We start from the raw sequence: 26,727 nt of genomic DNA, 5'->3' as shown, positions 1-26,727 counted from the left end.
TGACAACGTGAGTGTGCAAAACATCCGGAGCAAAACAACACAGCAGAATTATCCTAAACAAATGCAGAGGCTATGGACTTCTTTAAAGGAGAAATGTCACAAAAAAGCAAGTGCTTGCATTGATCCACACAAGTTTAATGAACAGTTGGGCTGTATAAACATTCAAAAATCATCAGGACAGTGTTACAAGCAGGACCACGACGACTTTATTTCAAAATCAGTTAGTAATTAGTTTATCTTCAGTGCAATTTAATGGAATGCAATTTTTGTATTGCTTCTTAAGATGCTGAAATGCTTTGACTACTAAATCTATTACTACAAGCTTTAAACATTCCATTCAGAAATATCCCAAACTCAAACAGTCAGACAAAAGGTGGCAGCAGAATGCTAATATCTTAGAACAGAAAATGTTTTCAATTCAGCAGTTTCTTTAGTGTTTCTTCAGTATCAGAAAACCAGCTGTCAGTAAAAAGTAAACTCTTTTCAGTGTTGGTTCATCTCCGTTTATTAACTCTGTGAATCTGACTTCCAGGCGATGCGGCCGTCCTCCCCCAGCCGGACGGCGCCGCTGGCCACCAGCTCCACAGCTGCAGGAAAGGCTCGGTGCTCCGCCTGCCTGATTCTGTCAGACAGACTCTCTTCTGTGTCGCCGCCCAGCACAGGTACCGCCTCCTGCACGATGATGGCTCCCGCATCCACCTCTTCCTGGATGCAAAGAAAACAGCGGCTATGTGACTCACTAAGGTACTGGTACTTTGTCTGGCATTTCCACTGGGGTTTTGGACTTACTGCTACAAAGTGGACTGTGCATCCGGCCACCCGCACCCCAGCCTGTAGAGCCTGCTTCTGGGCATTCACACCCTTAAACGAGGGCAGCAGGGATGGGTGGATGTTCAGTAGCTTTCCTGTAAAGTCAATCAAACACCAAATGTCTAAGAGCTTGTTTGACACATTAGATCTGGATTAAATGTCGTCGAAACTGTATTTTCTCACCGTTCCATTTCTTGACAAAAGTCCCAGTGAGGATTCTCATGAATCCTGCGAGACACACCAGCTCCACCCCAAATTCTTCCAGCACGCGATCAATAGTGCCGTCGAACTCTGCTCGGCTCCCATAAAGTTTGTGGTCCACTACCTAGTTGGGATAAGACACGTAAATACACTTATATATTTATGTGTTTAATACGTTTCAAACCGGAAAACGTTGTGTGTTTGTTAGGTCTGGACTTGGCTTTCAGGGGATGTGATCATCGTCCATACGCATATAGTTATTACTATGTTATATACTAACAATAAGATTACTACGGTGATATTATATCATGTCATATTTCACTACATTATATATTTATTATTGTGTTATTTAACGTAGTAATAACACAGAAATGCAGTTATTACTACACACACACACAACACATTATATATATAACATTATGACGTAAACTACTACCTTGTAGCACGAGGTATTTGGTCGTATTAGGTACTACCTAGTAACTCGTACTACTATACACCTCTTAGGAAATGTTTCTTACCCGTGTCTGGATGCCGGCCAGCGACGCTCTCTTCAGACCCTGAACTCCAGGTCTGTTGGAGATGACCACCACAATCTCTGCAGAGCTGGATGGACGCTTGGCCTCCTCAATCAGCGCCTGCAGGTTGGTGCCTGGAACAGAGACGCCACATGAGCAAAGACATGAACTCCTGAGCAGGAAGGCCACTATGCAGACATGAGAGGTACCGGTCCTCTTAACCAACTCTTGACCTGGGGAGCCGATGTGCATCCTTGCCAGGTCAATTAAGAACTCACCTGTGCCGGAGATGAGAACAGCAACTCTGGTCCTCTTGCGTGGCGTGCTCCCATCACCGTGGCAACCACCGTTAGGTTCAACAGCCAGTTCTCCTGTGCAGATGGGTCCTGCATTCAGCAGGCTGTGTTTGAGGTTGCGCACCACCACAGGTTCCACCCCTGCAATCACAAAACATTAAGCATGTAAATAAAAATACTAAAAAACCTTCCTGCCATCTTGTAATTCTTTTTAAGCGTTGGCGTCTCACTAGGCTGCTTGTGGGCAAGTGAACCCACGATCCAGGCCTCTTCATGTGCTTGAAGTTGGCTCAGGACCATTTGAGCATCCGATGGTGACACCACCAGCACTGCCCCGAGACCGCAGTTGAAGGTCCGGGCCATCTCCTCCTCGCTCAGACCGCCCTCCTTGTGGAGCCAGGAAAACACAGGGGGGATGCTCCATCGAGAGGCATCTGAGTTTTGCAATGTGTAAATGTGAATGAGAAAGAGTCCTGACTATAATATGCAAACAACAACAAGTGGAGGGGAGCTGAGCTGAACATGAAAAGAATGCTGTTTCTTCATGTTTATATCTGCATTAGCTTCAGTGTGAACAAGGGTCATGTAACTGCAGACTCTCAGTCTGAAGCTTCATCTAGAGGCTCACCACAACATATTTATTTGCTGATGCTGCATCTGAAGATGAAGTGTCTGTGCGCTTTCATCTCACCCAACTCGACTGCCAGTTCCCGGGGCAGCACCCGCGGGATGTTCTCCAGCAGGCCTCCCCCTGTGATGTGAGCGTAGGCTTTGACGGCGCCGCTGCGAAGTATCGGCAGCAGGAGACGGCTGTAGATCTTCGTTGGTGTCAGCAAAACCTCCCCTGGAAAGCAGTCACATTACAGGATCATGAGACAACCTTAGTTGTGATCAATTATCAATTGATTCGAGCTATCAATTATTTTCTCGATTGTGTATCTGTAAAATGTCAAAAAAAAAGAAAAGAAAAAATGTTCCAAAGAAAGCCAAGTAGGAAAAAATGACAGAAAAATTGCTGATGTTGAACATCCTGTTGTTTAGCTTGTATAATGATGGCTCACATTAGTCATTAATTTCTCATGCCAATTAGTGAGAAACATAGACTGGCGTTAACTTGCAAGAGACTTTCCTGCATTAACGTCTGCACAACATGATGATTACATGTGAACTTTGAGCTAAAAAGCTCCCACTGATAACATACTGTACTACTAATGATCCAACTGATTCTGTGGGGAAAATTAATCTGAATAACATTTCACATTAAACTGCTAATGTCACTAGAAATAGAAAATTAAAGAAGAATTAAGAACACACATCAGTTCACCTTAACGCCAAAAGGTGCCTCACCAACAGTCTGTCCCGACTTGCCAAAAGGAGCAGGGGAGCTGAAGCTGAGGTCGGTCCGCTCCAGGACTTTGCGGACCAGACTGAAGCCGTTGCTGTGGACCCCAGAGGAGGCGACTCCGACTAGCAGGTCCCCCTCTGTGATGTCCTCCAGCCTGGGCAGCAGGGCTCCACGCTCCACCGCTCCGACACAGAACCCGGCCAGGTCGTACTCTCCAGGAGCGTAGACACCTGGCATTTCTGCTGTCTCACCACCTGAACAGAGAGAGGCATTGGTGTAGAATATGACATCAAGATCATAAGTCACATTGGATCTTTTCTGGACGACAGATGCACCAATATATGAATTAACAGACGATGATATCGCATATACATCCTCATCTTTAAGCTCTCACCCAGCAAAGCGCAGCCAGCCATCTCGCAGGCCTTTGCAATTCCACCGACCACCGCGGCAGCCACGTCCACGTCCAGGTGGCCGCAGGAGAAGTAGTCGAGGAAGAAGAGCGGCTCGGCGCCCTGAGCCAGCACATCGTTCACACACATGGACACCAGGTCCTGACCCAGGCCGCCATGCTGGCCACATGCTTGGGCGATCTGATGACAAATTAAACTGGTGAAGATTTAAGACTCACAACAAGCTTCTAGGAAATAATCCTGGATGTTCCACACTTGAAATGAATTAAATTCTTTTTTTCTGTTCAGTGGTTTAAAGATGACACAGTGGAAGCCTTTGAATCTGTTCACAGATAAGCACATGAATTACTTTACTTTTTGGCCAATCTGGTATCTACCAAAGCCAAGAGTCGAAGTTTTAATACTTGTTATACTTATTTGATTCTTTTTAGCTCCACAACTTGGCAGTTTTCCACATATTTGCAGGATGACAAACAAAATATTTTCGGTCCTATCAACACTACGACTCTTGGCAGATGGTGGCAAATCTAGCATAAAAAAAAACAAGATGACGGACTTAAAGTCCTACTTTGAGTTTGGTCCCCACTCCATCTGTCCCAGATACCAGGATCGGGTCATCAAAACCTGCTGCCTTCAAGTCAAACAGCCCAGCAAAGCCTCCCAGTTCTGCATTGCAGCCTGGTAACGCAAGAAAAGAAATCCCAATCACCATTAGTCTGGTTACTGCTTCATCCAGGCTCTCCAATTTGAATGTCAAATACAATTACCAAAAACTGTACTTCTAAAGACAAGCATGTAATCATTACTTGGATGTACTACTGCATACTTTCTGGTTCATCCTTAAAATTTTTGTACAAGAGAATTAAGTTACCAGGACGGGAGGTTGCCTTGGCCAGAGGCTTGATGGTGTCCACCAGTTTGTTACCAGCGGCGATGTCCACTCCGCTGTCCTTGTAGGTCAGGCCTCTGTCAGAGACACAGTGAAACACCAGCCAACTGAGAAGCTGTGACTGAATCCCCCCTGTTCTGTACAAGTAATAACTGGTCTTCAGGCGGCCAACAGAGAGGCCAAGTGTTATATGAACTACAGCAGGTTCATTAAAAATAAATAAAAAAATCAGGGGGCAAATAGTATTATTTTCTTGGTAATTTAAAGAAACACAAGGACAAGGGAATATCCAAAGGCTTTTCTTTATTCATAGAGACGTTTATGATAAACAGTATAGAAGTGCTGTACAAACACATTCCAAAACAGAAGGGGAATGTTTAAGTGTTTTAGTTCTCTTGTGATTTCATCTTGTTCTACTTTCACACACACCTGTGTTGGTTCAGGTAGGCGATGGCCCTGTGGCCAATGTCGTGGCGGTACACCGCACCCGGAAAGCCGACGGCCGCCACGCCCTGATTGGCCGCCCGTAGGGCAGTCTCCAGGGACGCCCCGACTGCGGTGACGGTCAGGACCCGCCCGCCGCTGGAGACCACGCCTCTGTCCTTCAGAGAGGTGCCAGCGTGGAAAACCTGCAGCCCCAAGTCCTGAACCTGGGACAGGCCTGAGGATCAACAGAGCCAGAAGATAAACATAAGAACACAGAACATTAACAAGGATTAATTCAAGATCTTTACAATTTAATGCATTGTGAGTAAGACTATAAAGGGTTATTACAACTAACAGCTGTAACAGTCCTACAATTCATACATTTTTGTTCATGTAGAAGCTGAGAAAAACAACCCTGCTGAAAACTGGTCTGAAGAAAATTAAATACAAATAAAATACTCAATTCCAGAACATGTTGACTTTGAGACAAATTTATCTAATTCATTATGAGGACAATCAGTGAAAAAAGTTTCACTGAAATCACACTGTGTGTAATGTTAAAAACTCCAAAACTAGGCTCACTCTTGACTGAAAAAAACACTTTTTAGTAACACGCGGTTCCAAAACATTTGGTCCTTTTGTTTTTTGTTGTGATAGTTTAAAAAAACAAAACAAAACAAAAAAAATCTGAAAGCTTTGCATCAGGTAACAGCAGATCAAAAAGAATGAAGTTTGGGGGGAATTTGAGATGAATGCAGGAGGACACGTCTCAGACACCAAATAAAAATTAAATTCACGGTTAACAATTCTAGTTCAGTTCAATTGCAGACATGTTTAAGCAAGTATGATGAAGCCTATGAAAGAAAAATCACAAGCTTTTGTCATGCGCACCTGTGATCTCCACTCCCTTCTTGTAGGAGCCGGGGTAACCTGCGCTGGCCATGACCACAGTGACTGCAGAGCTGTCCTGGTGCCACACGGGGGCGCTGCTGGCCAATTTGCCATTCATGGTGTTCAAGATCACTTCGTACAGGTCGCTCTTCAGGAGTGGCAGCAGCACCTGAGAGAGTCACACTGGATATTTAGCGTTTGTTTTTAAAGGAAGGATCCAGTGACAGGCACACAGATGACGAAACCCACCTGACATTCAGGGTCTCCAAACCGACAGTTGAACTCAAGGACTTTCGGCCCCTGCTTGGTCAGCATCAGCCCTGCATACAGCACGCCTGGAACACATAACAGAAATAAAGCGCAGGTTCATTCATCTGACACCAGAAACTCATTGCAAACGAACAGATGAAGGGGAGCTGTGAGAAAAAAGAGCACTCGCCCACATAAGGAGTTCCCTCCTCCTTCATCCCGTCCACGGTCTTCTGAAGGACCGTCTCTCTGATCTGCTGCAGCAGCTCCTGGCTCACCTGCGCAGCACAGACAGATCAGCAGAGTCACGAGCAGCAGCGAAGGGACAAAGTGTCCTGCAAAGACTACAATAGAAGGAGGAAGTGTATACCTGAGGGGTGGGACAATAGGCCCCCATGCCTCCAGTGTTCGGGCCCAGGTCGCCGTCCTGCAGACGCTTGTGATCCTGCGCCGGGGGCATCGGAGACACTGAGGAGCCGTCGCTGAAACACAGACACTTCAAGACGAGGGGGACGAGGGTTAACATCCTGTCCAGTTTTGCACTAATACATGTCTTCAGTTAACGCTGTGGATTTCACTTGAGAAGTTTGACTCACAGACACTTCCTCTCCCTCGAGAAGTTCTTCAACCACCACGGTTTCCCCTGCAGAGCCAAAGGCTCCATCCTGCAATGCACAGATTCACCTTGAAGCATGAAGACATTGAAAACTGGAAAAATCTAGACAAAGCTAACGGGATCTCAGGCAGATGTTGTCCTGCAGCGCATTTCACTGTCAGAGGCTACAGGGGAGAGAAACAGCATCTACATCAAGTTTTATACAAACTGATTGCTGGCTACACAATAAAATTCTCTGCAGAATTTGATTATTGGTTGGTTTGAATCCACAAATCAGCTGGGCAAAGTTTCAGCTCTGTCGCTCTCTGTGCACTACATTTAACCTGCTTTTGTTGTCGCTGGAACCGATCAGCTGCCAGATCTCAATGCGACTGAATTTGAGTGAGAGCTTTTAGCTACACACTGTGGGACAGCGTCATACCTTCATGATGTCCATCACAGCCCGACAAGCCTCGTCCTGGTCTCCTGCCACGATGACTCCCTTCCCTGCTGCCAGACCGCTGGCCTTCACCACCAGCGCCGGGAAGTCGGCCCTAAAACCCCAAACAAGCTCAGTGATGTAGCCAGAATCAACATCTTTTCACAGGAAATACATCTGGAACAGATGGCCGATACGAGGCATATTTTTGGGGGCCCATTTCACATTTGCAGTGAACAATCTTGTTTGTTTGGGATCCATATGGATGACAGCTGTCAGAATATGGCAGCTGTTTGTCTGCCCACGCTGCTTTATATGACCAAAGAAATGACTTCCCCTGAGTGTATCAAGTTTTTTTTCTTTATCTGTAAAAGTTACAACTTTGTTTATGGCGGCTGGGTTTCTGTGGCTTTTTCGAGGGCGCTCTCGTACGAAAGGCAATCATCGCATCTTAGATCATTAACTCATGAAACCATCTGAGAAAACAAACTTCAGTGACGATTTCATTTTCTATTACGGTGCATCTTCAGTGTGTTTAATGGCTCTGAAAACTCTGACAGCTTGAAATCAAAACTGATAAAAATGATGTTATTGTCCCATCATCAACATAAAACTCCCTCTGCTAAATCCTTCAGTAATAATGAAGTGTCCTTGAATGGAACTTTTTCGCAAATACTCTCTTCAAACACAAAGACTTTGTGCCTGTCTACTGTACTGACGTGCGGATGAAGTCGCAGGCCTTCTGGGGGTCAGTGAAGGAGCCGTAACGGGCTGTGGGGATGCCGTGACGCTCCATGAAGGCCTTGGAAAAGCTTTTGCTGGCCTCCAGCTGAGCTGCTTTGGCAGACGGGCCAAAACAAGGCACTCCGGCCGCTGTCAGGTCGTCCACAATACCTGGAAGAGACGACAAAGTTAGCAGAAAGAGACCAAATAAAATTGAATTACATGAGTTAAGAAGGTGGAACTCTGTTACCTGCGGCCAGCGGCACCTCAGGTCCGACCACAACCAGACCCACGTGATGATCCTTGCAGAACTGGGCCAAGATGGTGTGGTTACTGACAGATACCTCTGCATGGAGAGAAACACAGCCAGGGAGAGGATCACTTACACGTGATATAAATCAGTAAACCAAGGAGTCACATTTGTCATGGATGATGTGAACTCTTTGCAGGGAGAACCTGCAGCGTAAAGGAAGACATATGTAATGTATTGTTTTTAAATAACAAAGTGAAGAAAGGGCTGTCGGTCCATGAATCCGGGGGCAACAGCTTGGCTTTGTGTGTGTTGTATTTAATATGCCAACTCTGTAAAGTTTTCAGGACTTTAGGCTGTATGTTTTTAATGGAGCAAACTAAAGAGTCTTGGTGTTTGTATGTACCAGAGTTGCAGATCTTCCCACAGCTGGCTGTGCCTGCATTTCCCGGGGCCACCAGGACTTGCTGAACCTGCAGCGACTGGGCCAGTTTCCAGGCCAGCGCGTGCTCCCGCCCACCGCCGCCAACCACCAGAACCCTCTCTGCCATCGTACCTGAGTGACGGGAAAACACGATGTTCCACAGCTGTCATGTTAAAAGCAAAAGCATTCGCGTTGTCAAGGTTATTCGAACATCCAGCACTTGTGACTCTTCGTCTGTTCGTAAAGCACGCGTTTAATTGCATGCAAAGATTGACCTATAGCGAAAGGCGCTCCCTAAGCTGTGAGGAGGCGCTGACCTTTTCTGAGGCCCGAGGTCTTCTATTATCTTGTAATGCCACACTAACATGGATCCAATCAACTAGAACAACAACACAAGTGAACAATTAAATGACGTGGTCACCAGGCGAAGCCGAATCACCAGCAACTGCAAACGGGCTGATTTGCATGAAAAAACAAAACCATTATCAGTTTGATGTACAGTAAAGCCACTCGCCTCGGCTTGCAGTTATTCTGTAGCCTCTCAGTCTCTCTGGGGGTTTCATTTACTGCATCACATTTTTGTGTCTGAAGCAAATCAATGATCTGTGAAGCGAGTATTTATTATTTGCCCACGTCTGGGACAGAGCACACTGATTTTAGAGATGCTTCGTTTACTGATGACCTTTGCAACCAGTGAAAGCATTTCTCAATAATTAATTGAGAGGACACCACACTGAAGCTGTTATCTCGAGTAAAACAGAGTCACAGTGTAAATTCACTCAACACAAATCAGAGTCCCTCACACTCACTCAGATCAATCTAATCTCATCACTGCGACAAAAACCTGAACGACTCGACTGATTTAATTTCATTTTGTTCATTAATTTATTAAAAAATATACCAGCGTCAATGTTTCCTGCATGTAAAAACTCCCAAAAGTCAAAACAAATCAGTGTCAGAGTTCGACCCATCCCAATCTGCAGTGACCTGAAACCCACTGACTTGAACTCCTAAGGATTTTATGTGATTAAGGAACAGATAAATGTACAAAGGGGTCAGTGTTGCACAGTGGGCCCACATGTTCTACAATTAGTCAAACCACTGGCTTTATTTGAATCATCCACTCATGTGACTCACGTCAGACAACTGAGAGTCCATCAATGCAGGATTTTTTTAAAAAACACCTCGTGCTGTTTGAGGTGTTGACATTTTATTTTCTTATCTCACTGTGTGCATTTGCGCATCGTGTAACTAAAATGAAATTACAAACAAACTGCAAATTTACTTTATAACATGATGTCAAGTAAGTTAATACAAGCAATTCAATAACAATAAATGGCTGCGTGTTTATAATATACCTTACGTGGACTTTTCCTGCAGTTTAAATGGATGGTGAAGCAATTTCCTCCAAAATTCCCCCCAAAAAACGTCGATATTCAATTAATACCTTACAACAAACCGCAATGGGTTTTCTGCACAAGCATACTAAGACACATTTAATCCATGACGGCTTGAAATTAACTTTTTTTGAGTAGCATCATTAGCGCATAAAATAAAATGCAGCATACGGCGTTTTCTTATTGTTGTTTTGTTTTGTATTGCTCACCTGTGCGTGATGTGTGAATGCAGCGGAGCAGGAAATAGCCGGAGCCCAGTTCAGGTCGGCGGTCAGGAGAGTCTCCTCGGCTCTCACACACTGCACACTGACCGGGAATATGAAATTATGTTATCACACACAGAAAGAAGCCACGCGCACACCACGTGGTTCCAATAACTCACGATGCGCGAGTTAGCCGCGAGCTAAAAGTGCAACGTAACATAAAAACGTGGGGTCAAATCCGCGGTTATCTACAGCGTCCTTACGGTATTTACGTCCTCACCTGACCTTTAAGCGCTGACCAAACTTTTTTACCGACAAAGTTTGGGGTTATTTCCCCGACTTCCTTGGGGTGTAGCTACCCGGTGCATCATGGGAATTGTAGTTTAACAGAAACCAGTGCCGTGTGTTCCAGAAAATAACACCTTCACCTTGTTTTCACGCAAGAGACGAGAGGAAAAGTTAGTTTAAAATACATCTAATTTATTAACAAAAAGAATAAGAGCCAGTGCACTCATTTTTCAAACCAGTATTAATAACTGTTACATGCAGCCATCGATTCTTTGTTTTTCTTGTACTATAAACCATAAGGTACAAATGCAAATAAATTTATATTATTGACTCAAGTAAGGAGATAAGGAGAATCAAAAAAATATACGAACCATCCAGCTCCACAGTGAATGATTTTTGCTCTTTGTACTCCAATGATGTATTTTTACTTAAACAGAGGATCTGATATGGTGAAAAGTGAGCGGGGAAACAGATGGGGATTTTTCTTTTACTGTGTCATCATCTTGGCACCCTGGCTGCACTGACTCCACCACCCTGAGAGCTTAATGTGGCCTGAGAAGCAACCAGAGGAGCTCAGACTGCAGAACATCAGAAGAAATCCATGCATTATGAAAGTCAATCCTAAAGCTAACCGGGAGATGGTGTGAAGTGGCGAAATGGTGATCTGCATTTTAATTCCAGTTAAGAGAAGACGTAAAAACAAATCTGGTGTTGCTTCCTCTCATTATTTGAAACTTAGTTTATTCAAGAAAGTCACTCACAATACACTGTTTCCAATGCATGGGACACAGTGAGTGATAGATGATGCATGATAGAACTGTTTATCACGTCTATTGTTACATCACAGTAAACAAGCCCCGAGTCGGTCAGCGTCAGTCTGGTCACAACAAAGGGAGCTCAGGAGCACTGAGGAGTTCCCGTCCCAACTCCGACTGTTGAAGTGCGAAGACTGTGATGCCTGAACTGTACGCTGCGGGGATCGTGATGTGCATCAACTTGGCTCCACCTTCTTTCTCTTCTAGGCGCATCTGCCTCACCTGACCTAACAGAAGGAAAATGGGGAACAAATCCCCACTGAGGACATGAGTGAGCGCAGGTGAAAAATCAGTATAAATAAACAAATCATGAACTGCTTCACCTTCGACATCCAGGGCTTTCCACCGCGGGTCCGACAGGCTGGAAAGACAGGTGTCTGCTGTCAGCCGCTGCAGGACGTCTTCTCGGCGAATCAGCAGCACAGATTCACTGCAGAGTCTCTGGTGTAACTCTGCCTCGCTCACTGAAAATGTACCACAAAACAAAACATGACGCGTCTTTATCGAGAGGTTCTCCTGCAAAACGACAATTCTGTCCTCACCATTACTCACCTACATCTAAAGGATTAGTCATGAAAACAGCATTTGGCGCCACGCCAAATATGAGCTGATGGTGCCAGGCGTCGGGCACCTCCTCTCCCTCGGGTACAGCCAGCTGCATGTTCATGGTCGCCACGGGAACGGCACCCTTTCGGATCCAGCGTGCGAGCCAGGGGACCAGTTTGACCAGCCGCCGAGGGTGAAAGTGGAAGAAGCGACCCGTTACGTGGTCCTGACTGGCCTCCTCTGCTCCTCGGATGAGTTGAGCGTGAGTCGCACCTAAAACAAGTCAGAATACTCGTCTCAGCTCCAGCAGTAGAGGAGCTAATGCTTTATTATAGGCAGACAAATGGCTACAGGTGTGTCTATTTCCACCGAGGCGTGCAAGATGACAGCTTGAGTTAAACGCCTGAAATGTCAACGTGAAAAATTGGGCAACACGGCTAAAAAAAAAAAGAAGTCAATTACTGTGTGCTCCTCCGAGAGACATAAAAGTCTTTGTCTAATTCAAGAGGGCTCTTATGAATCTGCCCGGTTGGCAGTGCATCCAGCTGTCGCACTGGCAGGAAACTGCACTTATGAGTTCAAGACATTATAGAGCCTCGTTCATCTGCTAAGTCCCCGCTAGGATCTGTGAGGACATAATCCTGTCTGTGATAGGCACCTCTACAAAGTCATCGTTTATGTATTCATATTTCTGTGCCTGAAATATCACAGGACAGTTTGCAGAGGACACTGAGCTGATCTATGGCAGACTCGCTTTACTTTCAACAGCTCACAGAAATGACATTTTAGGCCTTACTTAAACATGGTGCTACACTGAGTCTCCCAGAGGCTAATCCTCTTCTTTCCTTTACGTTCACCTTCTGTTGTCAAGTGTATCTTGTCCTGTCAGTGCCTGAAATGTCCTCACTCTATGATCACAACTGTACTAACATATGGTTTGAGAAGTGGAGTAAAAACCTCAACACTCATGTCATATTCAGCTCGGGTGTTTGTACATCAGTACACTTACCGGCTTCGCTCCGGGACAGCAGGTAGTCCGGCAGCGGTGACTCGTTCCTCCTCAGGCGTGTTTGGACGCAGCGGTCTGCTTCCTCGGGGGCCACGTCCACGCCGAGCGCCTTCAGCACATCCACCACAGCCGTGGCCCCGCAGGCGGACGCTCCTATCTGCAGGGTCTGCCTCTCCAGAGCCTCCCGGATGGACCACAGCATGGCTTCATCTGCTCGTGCCTCCTCCTCACAGACCTGCTCACACTCTTCCTCCATCTGAAAGCTTCACCAGGGAAGACAGGATCAAACACAACATAACGTACCTGTGAATGTAGCACAGGAAGTAAACTGTTTACAACAAAACTAATTTCCACTTGCATTTCTGAATCTCAACTGCAGCAAACATGTTACTAATCCTGCTCAGTGAGGCCTCTGCTGCCAGAAGTCTCTCTATTGATTTAAACTGAATGAAAACTAAAATTACAGGTACAGATTTGTCTTTACCATTCACCCTCTACCAAACTGACTGACAGAAGCTGACAGGAACAACAACAATGGAGCAGTGCACATGCGCAGACCGCATGTGGTTCCTCATTCTCTGCTTTCTTTACCAGCTGGACAGAAAGGCAAAGCAACCACCAGCGACCCCTGCTGGACGCATTCACATTATAGTTCTATTTTGGAGTGAAAAACCACCAAAAAACTACATTTATATGAAAAATAAACATAGTGGTATTAATTAAACAGTATTTATACAGAAAGACATTTATATCTACATATCTTGACTGGTTTCAAGTGTATCTTTTTTAAAGGCACTGGTGTCAAAACCTTGATAAAAATATTTAATGTTTAATCGTGTCTCTATCTTACGTCTTTTGTCCCTTACTGTGAACATCAAATTACATCTCTCTTGATATTTTGTGTTAACATCATTAACGAGGGGGAAAGAATGGCAAAGTAATGACTTTCGGTAGGCCACAGTTGTGTCATTAAAGCGGAGACATGAATAATTCACAGTGGAGCTATATTGTTTTCATCCAGCAACATTAAGGTGGAAATTCGCTCTGAGCAAACTGCTGAGACACATGAGTTGGCTCAGCAATGTGATTTATGTACATTTTTACATCAGCAGTGTGTTTTGATCCTAATTATGTCTGTTGTTCATGGGATCTTTGAGACGTTACAGAACTTGTCTCCACCGTGTTTCTTCTTTACATGGAAGTCTTGTATAAATATGATGTGTTTTTATTAAACAGTATGAGTCTTCTCTGTCAGTCCACGTAATTACACACACTCATGCAGGACAAAGCAGAATTTATTTATTCAGCAAACAAGCAATGATTTATGTTGCTCGCAGTTCTGGACTACGAGAAAACGCAGTGTGGATTTTGTTGCTAACATTCAGTCTCAGACAGCAGTGCAGGAAGTACTCAGAGATCTTTCACTTAAGTAAAAGCAGCAAAACCACAGTGTAGAAACACTCTGTTAAAAGTTCAAGTGCCAAAAGTAGACAAAAAGCAAGAGCAACTACTTTATGTAGCCTACTGTTGGATATCATAAGCTGTAATAATACAGCATACATTATGCGGATCATATTTGAATCTGTAAAGTAACTACAAATCAGTCAAAGTTAAGGCAGTGGAGAGAAAAGAACAACATTTCCCTCTGAAATGCTGTGGAGAAAAAGTATAAAGTCACGTAAAATGGAAATACTCAAATACACAAAAGGTGAAACTGTCCTTAACTACAATGTTTGAGTAAATAAAGAGGACAGTTCACAAAACAAATCATCAGATTCACAACAACATTAACAAACTTTCAGTACATTTCCTACAAATAATCATAAAACAAACTGATTCCACACTAAGACACCTCTTAATCGTGGGGGTCTCTTAAGGCAGACAGGTTGGACTTGTCATTGCACTACATTCATCTCGTAACTCTGTACTTCTCAGATTATGATTTTACACTGAAAAACATATGATTACGTAAGCCTAGTTTGGCATTTCAAGGTCACAGCATTATGAGCACAACACTGCTGAGATGTGAAAAAATGCTCAGGTGGGCATTTAAACTGAACTGAATTCGAAACAGCAAAGTGATTCATCGTTTGCTCCTCCGGTTCTGATGTCCGGTTCAGCTCATTACCACCAAAAAGTTGTGAAAAGCACCAATAGCACCACTCCATTGTGTTACATTACTTGAAATGATGTGTTTTTTTTTAATATAATGGTACTTTTAGGACCTGAATACTTCCTCCACTGACTCCAGAGGCACACAGAAGATGCTCATGCGGTCCTGTGGCTGTCTTCCACAGGGCCAAGAGATGTCAGTGTTGCCCCACCGGACTGCAGCAAGGAGCAGAGCAGTACGTGTGGGAAGACGGCAGGAAAGTGGAGTCACATATATGGCATTTTGATTTGTGGAACAGCCAGCGGCGTGCAGCGTGTCGCCGATGGCTGGATCCATCTTTATGTCACGCACAGGTATCACACGAGGAGGGGGCATCAGGGTGAAATGTACAGAGGGGAGCAAACCTAAATTCACTCCTGAGGAGCAAAGGCTCTTTGAGAGGAGGCTGAAATGAGGATATTTATTTATTTATTTTCTATTTTGTTGTTTTTCATTTTTACACCAATTTCAGTTTGTGCTTGTGAGATCTCATGTACGTTTTTATTGCTTGTATTTAAGCTTGAGAAATAGTCATGGAGCCCCAAGAAATGAAAATCGGGCCAGTAGAGTTGAGCACAGCACAAATTAAACACAGCAGATTACTAGCTCCAGATCATCCAAACAGCACTCCCACAGGACAACTGTTTTCTCCAATTATTTTTGACATGAATTGTACAAACAGGCAAATTTGGCTCCTGCTGGAAGAACACAAGGAGCAAAAGGAGGCCAATGCCATCTGGTGGAGGAAAAGGGATATAAGCCTAAAATTATCCACACAAAAAACAAAGACTGTAAGAGCTTTGGTTTATTAAGACAGTCTAATTTTTCCTCTTGACCGCCTTGCTTTGATCTTCCCCTCAGTAACTTTATCCGAACAGGATCCAGGATCAGTTTTCACTGCGTGTAATCAGGAATCCTTCAATCCCCGTTGGTATTCGTCTCACCTCCACATTCTCCTGGTTTGCCGCAGCTACAGCAGCTGGAAGCGCTACAAGCAGAGTGTGATTAAACCCGACTGGGCTCTCCGAACGTGACCCGGCAGCCGATATGAAGCATGTCAACAAAGAGATGAGGTAGGAGGGGAAGGTCTGAGATGAAAGATAGAAAACGGAGAGCCTGTCTCAGTTTCTCAAAGGCAGACTTCACCTCAACATCACCTTCTGCCAATTGCAGATGCAGAGGAGCTGATGAGCTGAAAGCCGTGTGGAGGGGTTTTCTTACCATGAAGTGATCGCAAGGCTTTTAGTCATCATGCTTGTCAACAAATACACATATCAATACTGTTCTCTGAAAAGGGATATGAATAAAGTTGGCATGAGGGTTGCTTGAAACATGGTGCGTGTTACCAAAAAGACAAGCACAGATGAGGTGAAACCAGGGCTCATACATGCAACACAATAAACCATATTTGTGCATACAAAAGTGAAAGCACACACATTAAAGTCTGACTCCACTCATGTCTGGGTCAAAGACTTCCTGACCTGTCGATCCCAGACTGTGAGGCTTGGCCCCCACCTCTCTTCCACCCACACACTCAGCACTGGCTCTCCCCAAGCTGTGCTCTGAGCCCACTCCTGGACTCTCCAGCCCACCCTCGTAACACCATCATCAAATTCGCTGATGACACAACCGTAGTGGGACTAATTTTTAAGGGGGGGGGGCTGCCTATAGAGATGAGGTCCTGAGACTAACAACAAGGTGTTCAAAAAAAAAAAGAAACCTGACACTGAACACAACGAAGACTAAGGAAACCAACAACTCCCCCATTCATCAACAGCATCTGTGTAGAGAGAGTTCACACTTTCAAATTCCTCTGCACCCTCATATCAACTGACCGCTGCTGGACCCCAAACACCACGGCAGTCATCAGGAAAGCACAGCACCTACTCAACCTCCTGAGGGTCCTCAGGAAGACCCACTTGGACAGGAAGCTGTCCAAGCTGAATGTATTTCACTTAACAGTGCAACATATCTTTACTGTTTAATCTATTATTCCATGCCTCATGTATGTTTATGTTAAATGTTCGATAAATGGCGCGCAAGTTAATTGTGAGCACACCAGGCAGTATAATGACAGTAAAGTTTTCTGTTCCATTCTAAATCAATGTGACAAACACCACAACACAAACAGAGGACTGAAACATGAAGCAAGGCGGATGGAGGAAGGGGTCTGGACGCAGCATTTAAAACAATCCCGAACCTTCCCATCAAGCAGCTGGCAGTGGTTCAACACTGCGCCTCAGAGCAGAGAAAGACACATTCAGCTCTGATTACAAACACATCTTTAACACCAAATCCTCAAGCTCAGCTACGTGCACTCAATCATCAGAGCTGCTAACTGAGTAGCATTTAGCATTGGAGCTCACTGGTGAGTGAAAGGGCTTTTGTAAAGTGATAATGCAGAGCGGCTGCAGAAAGCGGCTGAGCTAATACCCTTATAAACAGTGCAAATGTAGGGCTAGTTTGGCACTGAGGACACTTTAGTGTCACAGCTTTTTAAATAGTGATACAACCACTTAAGGATAAGATGAAGACTGGAACAACACTGCTGAGATTTGAAAAAATATTGTAACTTGCCATTTAAACCGAACTGAATCTGAAACAGAAAAGTGATTCATCATTTCGACCTCTGGCTCTAAGCTTTTCTCGTCACACCTCTGTTGAGGTTGCAGCCCATAAAAGGTGGCGTTAAAACACGTTTTGTGTGTGCAGATCATCGATTGGTCAGAAAGAATCAGAGCTACCTGCAGCCTTTTCACAAACAAAGCTTGTGTCCTTGTTGTAATAAACAGCCACACACCAATTCGATTTCCTCCACAATGAGTGACACTGGAGAAGGAAAGCTAAGACCGTCCTTCTGCAGCTAAAGATCAATCAGCTACATATGCAGCTATGGAATAAAATGAAAAGAATCTGTCACAGATCATGAAAGAGATGCAAATAGACGAGAACACTAACGTGGAAAACTTCTGACATTTTGCTATAAGAATGACTCAGATAACATATTTTACCATTCTGTTTCTGGCATGTTTACAGACATGCACATTTTCCACTATCTTAATGTCTATTAAAGAGAACAGCTGGAGGCTCTTCGAGATTGTTTTTTTCTCCCATTACACAGTGTCCATAGTCCAAATACATTTTATTTTGCTGTCCTCTACACAAAACTCGCTCGTGTCATTGCTGGTCATAGTTTCCCACAAGCCTGCGGGTTATGACTGGCTGCTACGAGCTGCAGGGATAAAAACGCTTGTGAGAAATGACGAAACAATCAGAGGAGTTGCTGTCATGTGTAAACGGAGTCTTAGCTAATCCTGTCATCTTTACCTTGCTTCCACTTACACGATGTGCAGGAAAAAAAGGGGGAAAACAGTGAATCTGTCAGCTCTGAACAGGCCTGCAGTCGTCCCATTGGAATAATAATGGAGGCAGAGTCTATTTAAACACTATCTCCATGACCTCTTGGTGCACAGCAGCTGTGCAGGGATCTACAGGATTAACCGGCGCCTCTCAGGTAAGCTGATTCATAATAAATAGCAGCAACGCTTTGAAAATACCCATAACAGCACATTAGCATTGAAATGAGGTAGCACTCTTGTCAGGAGGTAGTTCTGGGTCACAGAGACAAACGCTGAATACTGCCGGAGGGACTTCAGCACACACTTGGCTGTCCCCTCCCCGGCCCAGTACGCCTACAGTGCTAATGTCAATAGCGTTAACATCCTGGCTCGTTTGCAGAGGAGTGGGGGGGGATGAATTTCTTTAGAGAGCTGGAAGGCATCCATTTTGGACAGAATTCACCTCAACCTTGCTTGGTATTATGCGCTACATGCATGGCAGACTTTTCTCCATACTCTGTAAAATTTAAGGTCCTTACAAAGCCACAAGAAGCCATGAGATTTGTACTTCACATTCTTCACTTCAGCTGGCTGTTAAACATGCCTCACTGTTACCTTTATGTGGGCCAATTACAGCAGGCAGGAGCCAGCCTGTTCAGATGTACCCTCAGTGTAAAAACTTCTCTGGATTTCAAATGGCAACGCATAGATAAAAAAGAACATTTAGTCTCTGCGAGGACAGCGCTTTTTTGTCTTTTCTCAAACACATAATTTCACACTCCAGGAAACATTTAAGTGGCAGCTCTACTTATTCACAAGTCATGATCAAAAATCATGATCCTCCGGTAATTAAAATTATAGAGGGAAACATAGCTGGATCTGAGACACGATCCTGAACCTGCCAAGCACAGATGTCAAAAACTGATTTTTTATTCAAAATCCCATCAATGGTCTGTTCCTACGTGTGAATACTTTATAGCACAGATTGTTCTTTTAGTGGAAAACAGGAGGTTTCCTTTCTCTTTCTGTTCTTTTATTTAGGAGCCCATTATACTGTGTTCAATGAGATGGAGCACCTGGAGTCACCATGCTGTGTGTCAGCCACTTTGCAGCGTGCTTAAAAGTCACATTTAATCACTCAAGATAAATAATAACTTCAGACTTTAGCCCAGCTGAATTTTGTGCATTTGCGTCTACTCAAAGGAAAATTTAAAGCCAAAAAAACAACTGTCTTTTTCACTGGCGCTTCGTTCCTGTCCAGCTTGTGGATGTCTACAAAATGGTATGATTATAACACAGCTGAGGATATAAAAGGCTTAAAATTTCAATGACCAATTCATAAAAAATTCAAACATGGTTTCCTCCCACTGTCCAAACACTTAACATGAATTGTTACAGCTTGACACAAACTCTGTAACATGGCTCATTCATGAATATTTCAAATTGTCTGCCACTTTCAATTACATCTTTGAGAAGCACTGCGCCGTGTTTTGTGACTGTCAGACACTATGTTCTGTATCACATACAGCACATGGATAAAAGCACTGTTGGGTCACATTAATGAATGTCTGATGCACCTGATATGAAGCTGTACTTTTTGAGTTTCTGTGTAATCTTGAAAAACAGTTCATTGCCTTTTATCACGTCTGATCAGGATTAGGCTCCCGACAGAAGAAACGCTCGTCTAAGCTCGCTGTGAAATGCTATACATCATCACCTAACTGCAAAAACAAACTGTCCTTGGCAGATAATGTTCCATAAAGTTGCTCGAGCTGGCTGATTTTTCCCTTTGCCAGACATTTGTCAGGTTTCTGTGACACAGGGACGATTCCTGATCCCTGCTCATATATCACAGCGTAAAGGTGATGAGCTCTTCTCCGGAGATGTCAGCCTAAAATAGTCATTCCGACGTTCCAAATCACACGTGTGACATTCACAAAGCGAGAAGAAAACTTTCCATCTGTTAACTTGCCGCCCTGCTTCATCTCTGACATGGCCGAGCTGCCGTGGCGGCTCAGCCCTCACATGCTGATATGGCAGCTGTAACTGAAAGGTGCTCTTTAGGTCCAGACACTTGCATCAAACAGCCTGGCATTAGCTCATGATGTCCGCTGTGGTAGCTGTCACTATAGCCGAGTGTCTCCACAACAGAATGCCATTTTCGCTGCTCTGCTTCTCCAGACCCCTGCTGCTCGGCCCGCAGTTTAGCTATCAACCCCTGACATTTATCAGCTTCCCTCCAACCCTGGCTCCTCCAAAACACCTTTTCACCATCCAGGAAGAAGAGATAAAAATTCAGGGAGGCTTCACAAAGATTTATTGAGGTTGATACACCAGTTACCTGTTATATCTGCACTGGTTGTGAGAGTCTGGCAATGGGAACAACAGATAAAGACAGCAGTAGAGGGTTTTCAGAGAGTAATTTGACCAGGAATGTTGGCCAGTGGACAAAGCTCACAAGTAACAATACAGCACTTCATAAGCCTGAAACCACCTTTTTATGTGCTTTAGTGGCTTTGTAAATTATAATCATTGTATGTCAGAAGTAAAGGCGGAATTAATTAGATCACTGACGTGTATAAAGATGGACAGTGTGACTCCAATTCCTCTCACTGTTCTGAGTGCTGCTATCTTGCACTGGTGATATCATGTGCAGTTTGTTCAGTAGTGATTGGGAGGTTGAGCTGCCCATATTCCTGCCTGAACCCATCAGGAGCAGGGCTCAGCTATTAATCATGACTTTTCACCCAGTTTTTATAGCATCTAATAACTAATTAAAACCAAACTTATTTAAAGATTTAACACCTTAACATATATGAGTGTGATCAGAAATCATCTCTGGGAAAAATTTACTTGGAAGGGAAAGAGTTTATGACCTCCAACCCAGCCAGCCACCAGGGGGCGATCCACACATTTCAGCTCTTTTGGGGAGTTCTCATGTCATCCATCTTTATAGACATTTAATGAATGGGACATTGTTATAATGTGACAAGACCTCTAAATAACGATGTTGTTGTCCAGAAGCACAAGCTCCTGCAAAAGATAGTGACATTTGCTTCGATTTCTGTCCATATGCAAACAGCTTTATACTTAGAAAGAAGCCGCCGAGAGGAAATTCTAAAAGGACAGACTGGGAATTTTGGCTCAGAGCAGCTCACCAAAACCCAAAAGGAGATAAAGTACAGTGCACTGTCAATTGTACAGAAACACCGCACAAGATGAAGACAGTTTTCTCGAGTTTGTGTCTCAGTATGAGTGGTGCGTTTGTGCTACAGTGTGGATGGAGAGAGTTAAACAATGAATGGTGGCATTGTTGTCATAATTCCCCAAGAAAATACTCTAATGCGTTGTTTTTAGGAAGCAATGACAAACCGAGTTTCGGAGGATTTGTTGCTGACGGCACAGGAAAGCTCTCTATCACCCTTCTGCCCAGTCAATCTTCTCTGGGTGCTCTCCAAGAAGGCAGAAACGACAATGACATTTGCTGTTAAAGGCGGATAAACTCTATGTACATCTTTATATAATCAACACATGAATATGAAACAAGTGGGGACGGAGTTTGGAGGACCAAAGGCATGTAAATTACAGATATCTTAAAAGAGAATGCCGTATAGAGAAATCCTGCGTGTTAAATCCTCTCTCATTGCCACTCACCCGTTTGGTAAACATGAAGGGTCGTCTTAGATCTATTTCTCATCATGTCCTCCCGTCTGGCTTCCTTGAGGACTGCTCCATGTCTTGAAGTGATCGGGCCTTAAAGGAATGGTCTCTCTTTATGACTCTGTTTATTTTTCTGTGTGTGTGTGTGACACAGAAACCGAGTGGGAGAGCATTTTCAAGGGACCATCGCCTAATCTAGAACCAATTTCTATGCAAATGCTACGACCTGATTTGGAAGAAGCTACCTTTGTTCGGCGTGGTTGGCTTAAGGTGTCGTAACACTCAGCAGCTGAGTGAGCAGACATAAAGCGCCACATATGTTCATATTTCCTCAACTGACAAACTCGCCATGTGATGCATTTTAGTACTGCGGCAAGAGACCGGAGGGCAATACTTCACACGGGCCTGACAAACAGCCGTACGGGAGAATCACAGCTTGCGGGTGTGGGGAGGCCAGCGAACTAATCGTGAGACTGCGGGGCAATGTTCCTCTTAGCCAATGGGGCAGAAACATGGGCCCTCATATTTCCTGGCTACTATACCAAGGTCCTGTAGCATCATTCAGGTAATGAATAACACTGTCTGTTTTGTTGCAGTGTTTCTCAACAGTACCTTTTATCAAGTTGCTACAGGACCCATGTGTGCATTGCTGGCCATGATGGCTAGCTGTTGTTGTTGTTGTCCATAAAAACAGCACTGCAGCAGCAGCAAAGTGTGCAGGATTGTAGAGGTGCTACATTTCAAACTTGTATTCACTACGCAAGCGGAAGAGTGAGAGGAGCTCCAGGATTTCCAAAAGAATATATAAATAGACGCCAAAGGATCTGCTCAGAGATTTGCTGCCTCGCCATCCTTCACACACTTATGCCCACTCACACACATACCCACACAGGAAACTTTGTGGGACTACACAGCGGCGCGATGACCCCTATTTCACTTATGTGTTCCTGGATGAGTACAGACACTGAGGGGAGCGTAAGCAATCTCGCCTGTAGAGCTGTCAACGCGCTGCCCTGCATTCGTTATGTGTGATTCTGATTTAAGCAGAGACTACCTCCATCCTCTGTGGGGGAGGCCATATCGCACCTTCAATAAAGTATTCCTTATCACTATGCAAACATGCACTGAAGAAAAGTTCTGTACTCTCGCCACCACAGCGAGCGAGAAGAGCCAACTCCTCCAGTTAATTACGTACTCAGATGGTCTCGCGCACACACGGTACTACAGATCAGTGGTACTCACAGTGCCGCTCAGGGGCCGCTTGCAGCCTATGAAAGACTTCTGAATGGCCCTTGAACATTTTCTAGCATGAAACATATTCTGTCTTGGTTGCCGAACCACCTCTATGTTCATGAGGATAACAGGATCCATAATTAATGTTTAATGACTTCATACAGGGTTTCAAAGGTTTTATCACCAATCTTCCAACGTCTCTTCCAAAAGAGGGTCAGTTTCTAAGTAATTAACCACTTCATTATTTCTTTGAACAAATGCTGGCTTTGCTTTGCTCTGATTTTGTCTGGTGCCACACTTCTTAGATACCTGGAAAAATCTTCTCTGCAATGCATGTACAACAATGACCAAAAAGCTCTACAAACAGAAGCTCAAACTTCACTTAAACCAGCCCAACAGAATGAAATTCCAGCTCTGCACTTAAGAACTTTTCTACTGAAACCAGCTTCATCAGAAACCAACATTCATGAGAGCGGTGAGACTGAGACTGAACCAAAACAGCAAACATATTGCATATTGATTGTAGCAATGTTAAAGATAAATATCCAAGTAAGAAACAACGGGAAAACAACTCAGGTTCCCTTTTCAACATGCCCCATGCTCTACCAACAGATTACGCCCAAAAGAGATAAGTATGAATCATGAAATTAAAGCCCTTAATTTGTGTCTTACAGATAAAAATCAAAGAGGGCTGAAAGGCAAATTGCTGAAGCAATAATTTGCGCAGTGTTAGCAGCACAGCTGAATGATCGAATTTTGCTTAATGTCATGCATTAAGAAATATAAACAAAAAACCAAGAAGCATTAGAGCGTAAGAATAAAGCACGAAACATACACTGACACTCTGAGAGTCTATGAACTCCACACAAAAACCCTGACTTGACCATTAACAGAGAAAATTCCTCAGGTGAATGAGAAGCACATTAAAAGGTAACGTGATGGTGACACATTTAACAAACTACACCCAAAATCGTCAATATTTTGTTTCTGGAGATTATTTTCATGCAGAAGTACAAAGTTGATATGTATTGCCAAAGTGTTTGTTTTTGACGTGACTCGCTGAACGTCAACGTCCTCAACGCTCTACTCTCAGTGGCTCTGGACTTCTTATTGCTATAGTGAATTTGTTGTTGCCCCGACATGCTGCTTGTTGCTGTTTTTCTGTCACAATTTGTGCCATGTGCGCCTACAAAGCTTTGATTGATCAGTTGTTTCTACAACTGGGGGAAACAGTCTACAACAATATCTGAAAAACTCAAAAACCCAAGAGGTCTCATCTGTCCACAGATAATAATCGGTGATAAAAATCACACCACCCCGCTGACGGCTGTTTCCGAAGCGCTCAGTGCTGTTAACCGCATTTCATTCTCTGGATTAATAAGCATCAGAAGAGTGAGCCCTCTCAGGGCGATGCAGAGATCTCTGGCTCAGTGAAAGCTTCCCTGCTGCCTCCCTTTCTACTCACTTGGTCTCATTACTGTGGTGCAGGAGGAGGTGGGGGATCAGCCTGCTGGACTACCCACCCATGGACATTTAAAAACACTCTTGACTTCAAGCCTCATTAATAACCTGTTACTTTGTTGGCCTCTATCTCGATCTAATTATTGCATCACTGGGCTTCTAAACAATCAACACAGACAGGTAAGGTGGCCACTGTTGTATTACATTTACATGTTTTATTTTGCGGTTGATAGAGAGAGGAATGCTGGGTAAGACGATGTGTCAGAGTGACTCGGTTTTGACGAGGTGGCTCAGACAAATGATCCACCAGAATATCCAAAGACAGGGACTCTCTGATCATTTCGGTGAGTGCCGGTTTTAAGCCCCAAAGTACGAGCAGGAAAGTTAAGTTCTCAAGCATGAAGACAACATGGCATCATTAATGATGATCCAGGCTGGAACAGGTGCTAAATTATTCTTCTCAAAGTAGAGGGATCGGTCTATTTTCATACCTTTGGCCATCATTTCCATTTTTTTAGAAAAGCGAGTGCTGAGATCTGGGAATGCGACATCACTACAATGAAAGCAGATGGCAGGAAACACGAGCAGTCAGACAAGCCAACAGTTAATTCAGATGATCTGAAACACATTAATTGAAAGTAAAACTACCTTTATTTGCTCTTCCAAATAAGTTTGGCTCACTCAAGGGTTTGTTTATGGTCTGATCTTGTGACTGCCTATGTTTCCTGCCCTAAGAATTATGCCCATGATGGATGACTGAGCACCTAACGATGTACACACAGTGCAGCTGAGATTGAAAACTGAGTTACATTCAGACCAAAAACAATCCTGCGTGAACACAACACACGGGGTTGACAGTGAAACATGATTGGGGAAACTCATTTTGAGCAACAGGTTACCGTGAACAGATGCCAGAACACCGGTTTGGTGTTTCATAATCTTTTTAACACCCAGAAAAAGGACTTCACAACTGGAAAATTACCAAATGCAAGTCTTATGTTGCTACATGAGGTAAACAACCATGCTTCCCTGTTATCTTTACAATGTGTGCTTACATTTATTTGGAGAGCTAACACTGATAACTAGCATCAGAGTTCACACTTTTAATATGAGCATCCAATCCATATCCATTGCAGTGATACTCTGTAAAGTATAATAAAAAGAAACAGATTACAAGATGAAATGAAAGATCCGACTTAGAACAGGATTTTTTTTTTTTTTTTACTTTTCCAAAACTAGTTGAGTACAATACTGCATCAAAAATGTACTTATGTGGAAGTAGCATGAAGTAGCATGAAGTGCATGAAACAAGCACTTCATTAAAGTAAAGAGAGTACATGGAATTACTTTCCACTGCTGGTCACAATCAACTATCCTATCAAACGTGGGCAGATTTGCTCATCCCTCCCATTTGTCTATTCCACATGCGCTCGCATACTGCAAACATGACACATACATGTTCTTGACCTCGGATCTTGTCTATAAAAAAAGAAATGAGGTGGCCGAGTGGGTACAGAGACCTTCCTTTATCGGGAAGGTCACAGGTTCTATCCTGGCAAGCAGCCAGTGTGTATTCATTGAAAGCCGTTTATCCTCTTGAAATGTCCTTCAGCAAGACACTGAACTGCTTCCTGTCCACCTTCTGTCACTCCGACTGACAGCTACATATCTTAAAGGCAAAAACAAACAAAAAATCACTACACTAGATGTTGTTTGGGAATCTAAATTCATCAGTTTGATGCCTGTGCCAGATCATGCAGGGATTAATCTTTAATTTATCTTAAATTAGCAACGGATACGTTTTTTTTCTGCTTCAACATAACGCTATGAAGTAAATAGTGTTTGCACAATGTAATGCTCACACAACGATGAGATCACTGGCATTCAGATTCACTGTGCCACCAGAATCCAGTTCAATTGACTTGTTTGATCAAAGCATTCATCAAATGTCATCCTCTTTTTACAAAGTATAATCAGTGCTGGTGTGAAGTACACAGGAAGACAAATTTCCAGTATTTCTCCCAAAGCTATTGGTCGATGTTGTATCAACCGGCCCATCTTATAGTAGTGATTAGTCTACTTCAAAGCAGGACGTGTGTGCATGTGTAGGAACATTTTTAATTCATGCACATGCAGTTTGTCAATAGATTTAGAGAGAT

The 26,727-nt window shown here is 43.8% G+C and overlaps 2 protein-coding genes across 5 annotated transcripts in view; both read right to left on the bottom strand.

The window, feature by feature from the left end:
- Positions 1-480: 480 nt before the first annotated feature.
- gart (phosphoribosylglycinamide formyltransferase) lies at positions 481-10,453 on the bottom strand. 2 transcript variants are annotated; one of them, XM_046382450.1, is made up of 23 exons: positions 10,347-10,453; positions 10,073-10,169; positions 8,449-8,598; positions 8,043-8,138; positions 7,789-7,963; positions 7,073-7,184; positions 6,632-6,700; positions 6,406-6,531; positions 6,226-6,313; positions 6,036-6,121; positions 5,787-5,955; positions 4,899-5,130; positions 4,452-4,546; positions 4,149-4,258; positions 3,562-3,760; positions 3,170-3,421; positions 2,514-2,666; positions 2,053-2,256; positions 1,805-1,963; positions 1,530-1,660; positions 994-1,135; positions 790-905; positions 481-705 (listed from the first exon to the last, which is right to left on the bottom strand). In XM_046382450.1, the coding sequence occupies exons 3-23, from the start codon at positions 8,591-8,593 to the stop codon at positions 508-510; spliced, it is 3,057 nt and encodes a 1,018-aa protein (XP_046238406.1). In that variant the 5' UTR covers positions 8,594-8,598; positions 10,073-10,169; positions 10,347-10,453; the 3' UTR covers positions 481-507. The 2 variants fall into 2 exon arrangements, with proteins under 2 accessions (XP_046238406.1, XP_046238407.1); XM_046382451.1 differs by lacking the exons at positions 481-705; positions 790-905; positions 994-1,135; ... (1 more) ...; positions 1,805-1,963; positions 2,053-2,256 and having other exon boundaries at positions 2,520-2,666; positions 3,147-3,421; positions 10,073-10,419.
- Positions 10,454-10,525: 72 nt separating this feature from the next.
- LOC124055557 overlaps positions 10,526-26,727 on the bottom strand; it is a 62,547-nt gene continuing 46,345 nt past the window's right edge. Inside the window, exons 1-5 of one of the 3 annotated variants that reach the window (XM_046382453.1) lie at positions 13,209-13,368; positions 12,725-12,987; positions 11,722-11,988; positions 11,493-11,633; positions 10,526-11,396 (exon numbers count right to left, since the gene is read on the bottom strand). In XM_046382453.1, coding sequence (XP_046238409.1) covers positions 11,236-11,396; positions 11,493-11,633; positions 11,722-11,988; positions 12,725-12,980 — 825 coding nt within the window. In that variant the 5' untranslated portion in view covers positions 12,981-12,987; positions 13,209-13,368 and the 3' untranslated portion in view covers positions 10,526-11,235. Of the gene's footprint in view, positions 11,397-11,492; positions 11,634-11,721; positions 11,989-12,724; positions 12,988-13,208; positions 13,369-26,727 lie in introns of those variants that run through there. The other 2 variants (XM_046382455.1, XM_046382454.1) reach the window with 2 other exon arrangements.

This window comes from Scatophagus argus, chromosome 24 (assembly GCF_020382885.2).
Source record: "Scatophagus argus isolate fScaArg1 chromosome 24, fScaArg1.pri, whole genome shotgun sequence".
Lineage (NCBI taxonomy): Eukaryota > Metazoa > Chordata > Actinopteri > Scatophagidae > Scatophagus > Scatophagus argus.
This window is presented reverse-complemented; position numbering and strand designations above follow the sequence as displayed.

Excerpts from the sequence above, each read along its gene's own strand:
- gart (XM_046382450.1), bottom strand. The coding sequence starts at position 8,593 with ATGGCAGAGAGGGTTCTGGTGGTTGGCGGCGGTGGGCGGGAGCACGCG. Across the intron at positions 8,139-8,448 it reads TGGGAAGATCTGCAACTCTG|AGGTATCTGTCAGTAACCAC; the intron begins GTACATACAAAC and ends CTCTCCATGCAG. Across the intron at positions 706-789 it reads GCACAGTCCACTTTGTAGCA|GAAGAGGTGGATGCGGGAGC; the intron begins GTAAGTCCAAAA and ends CTTTGCATCCAG.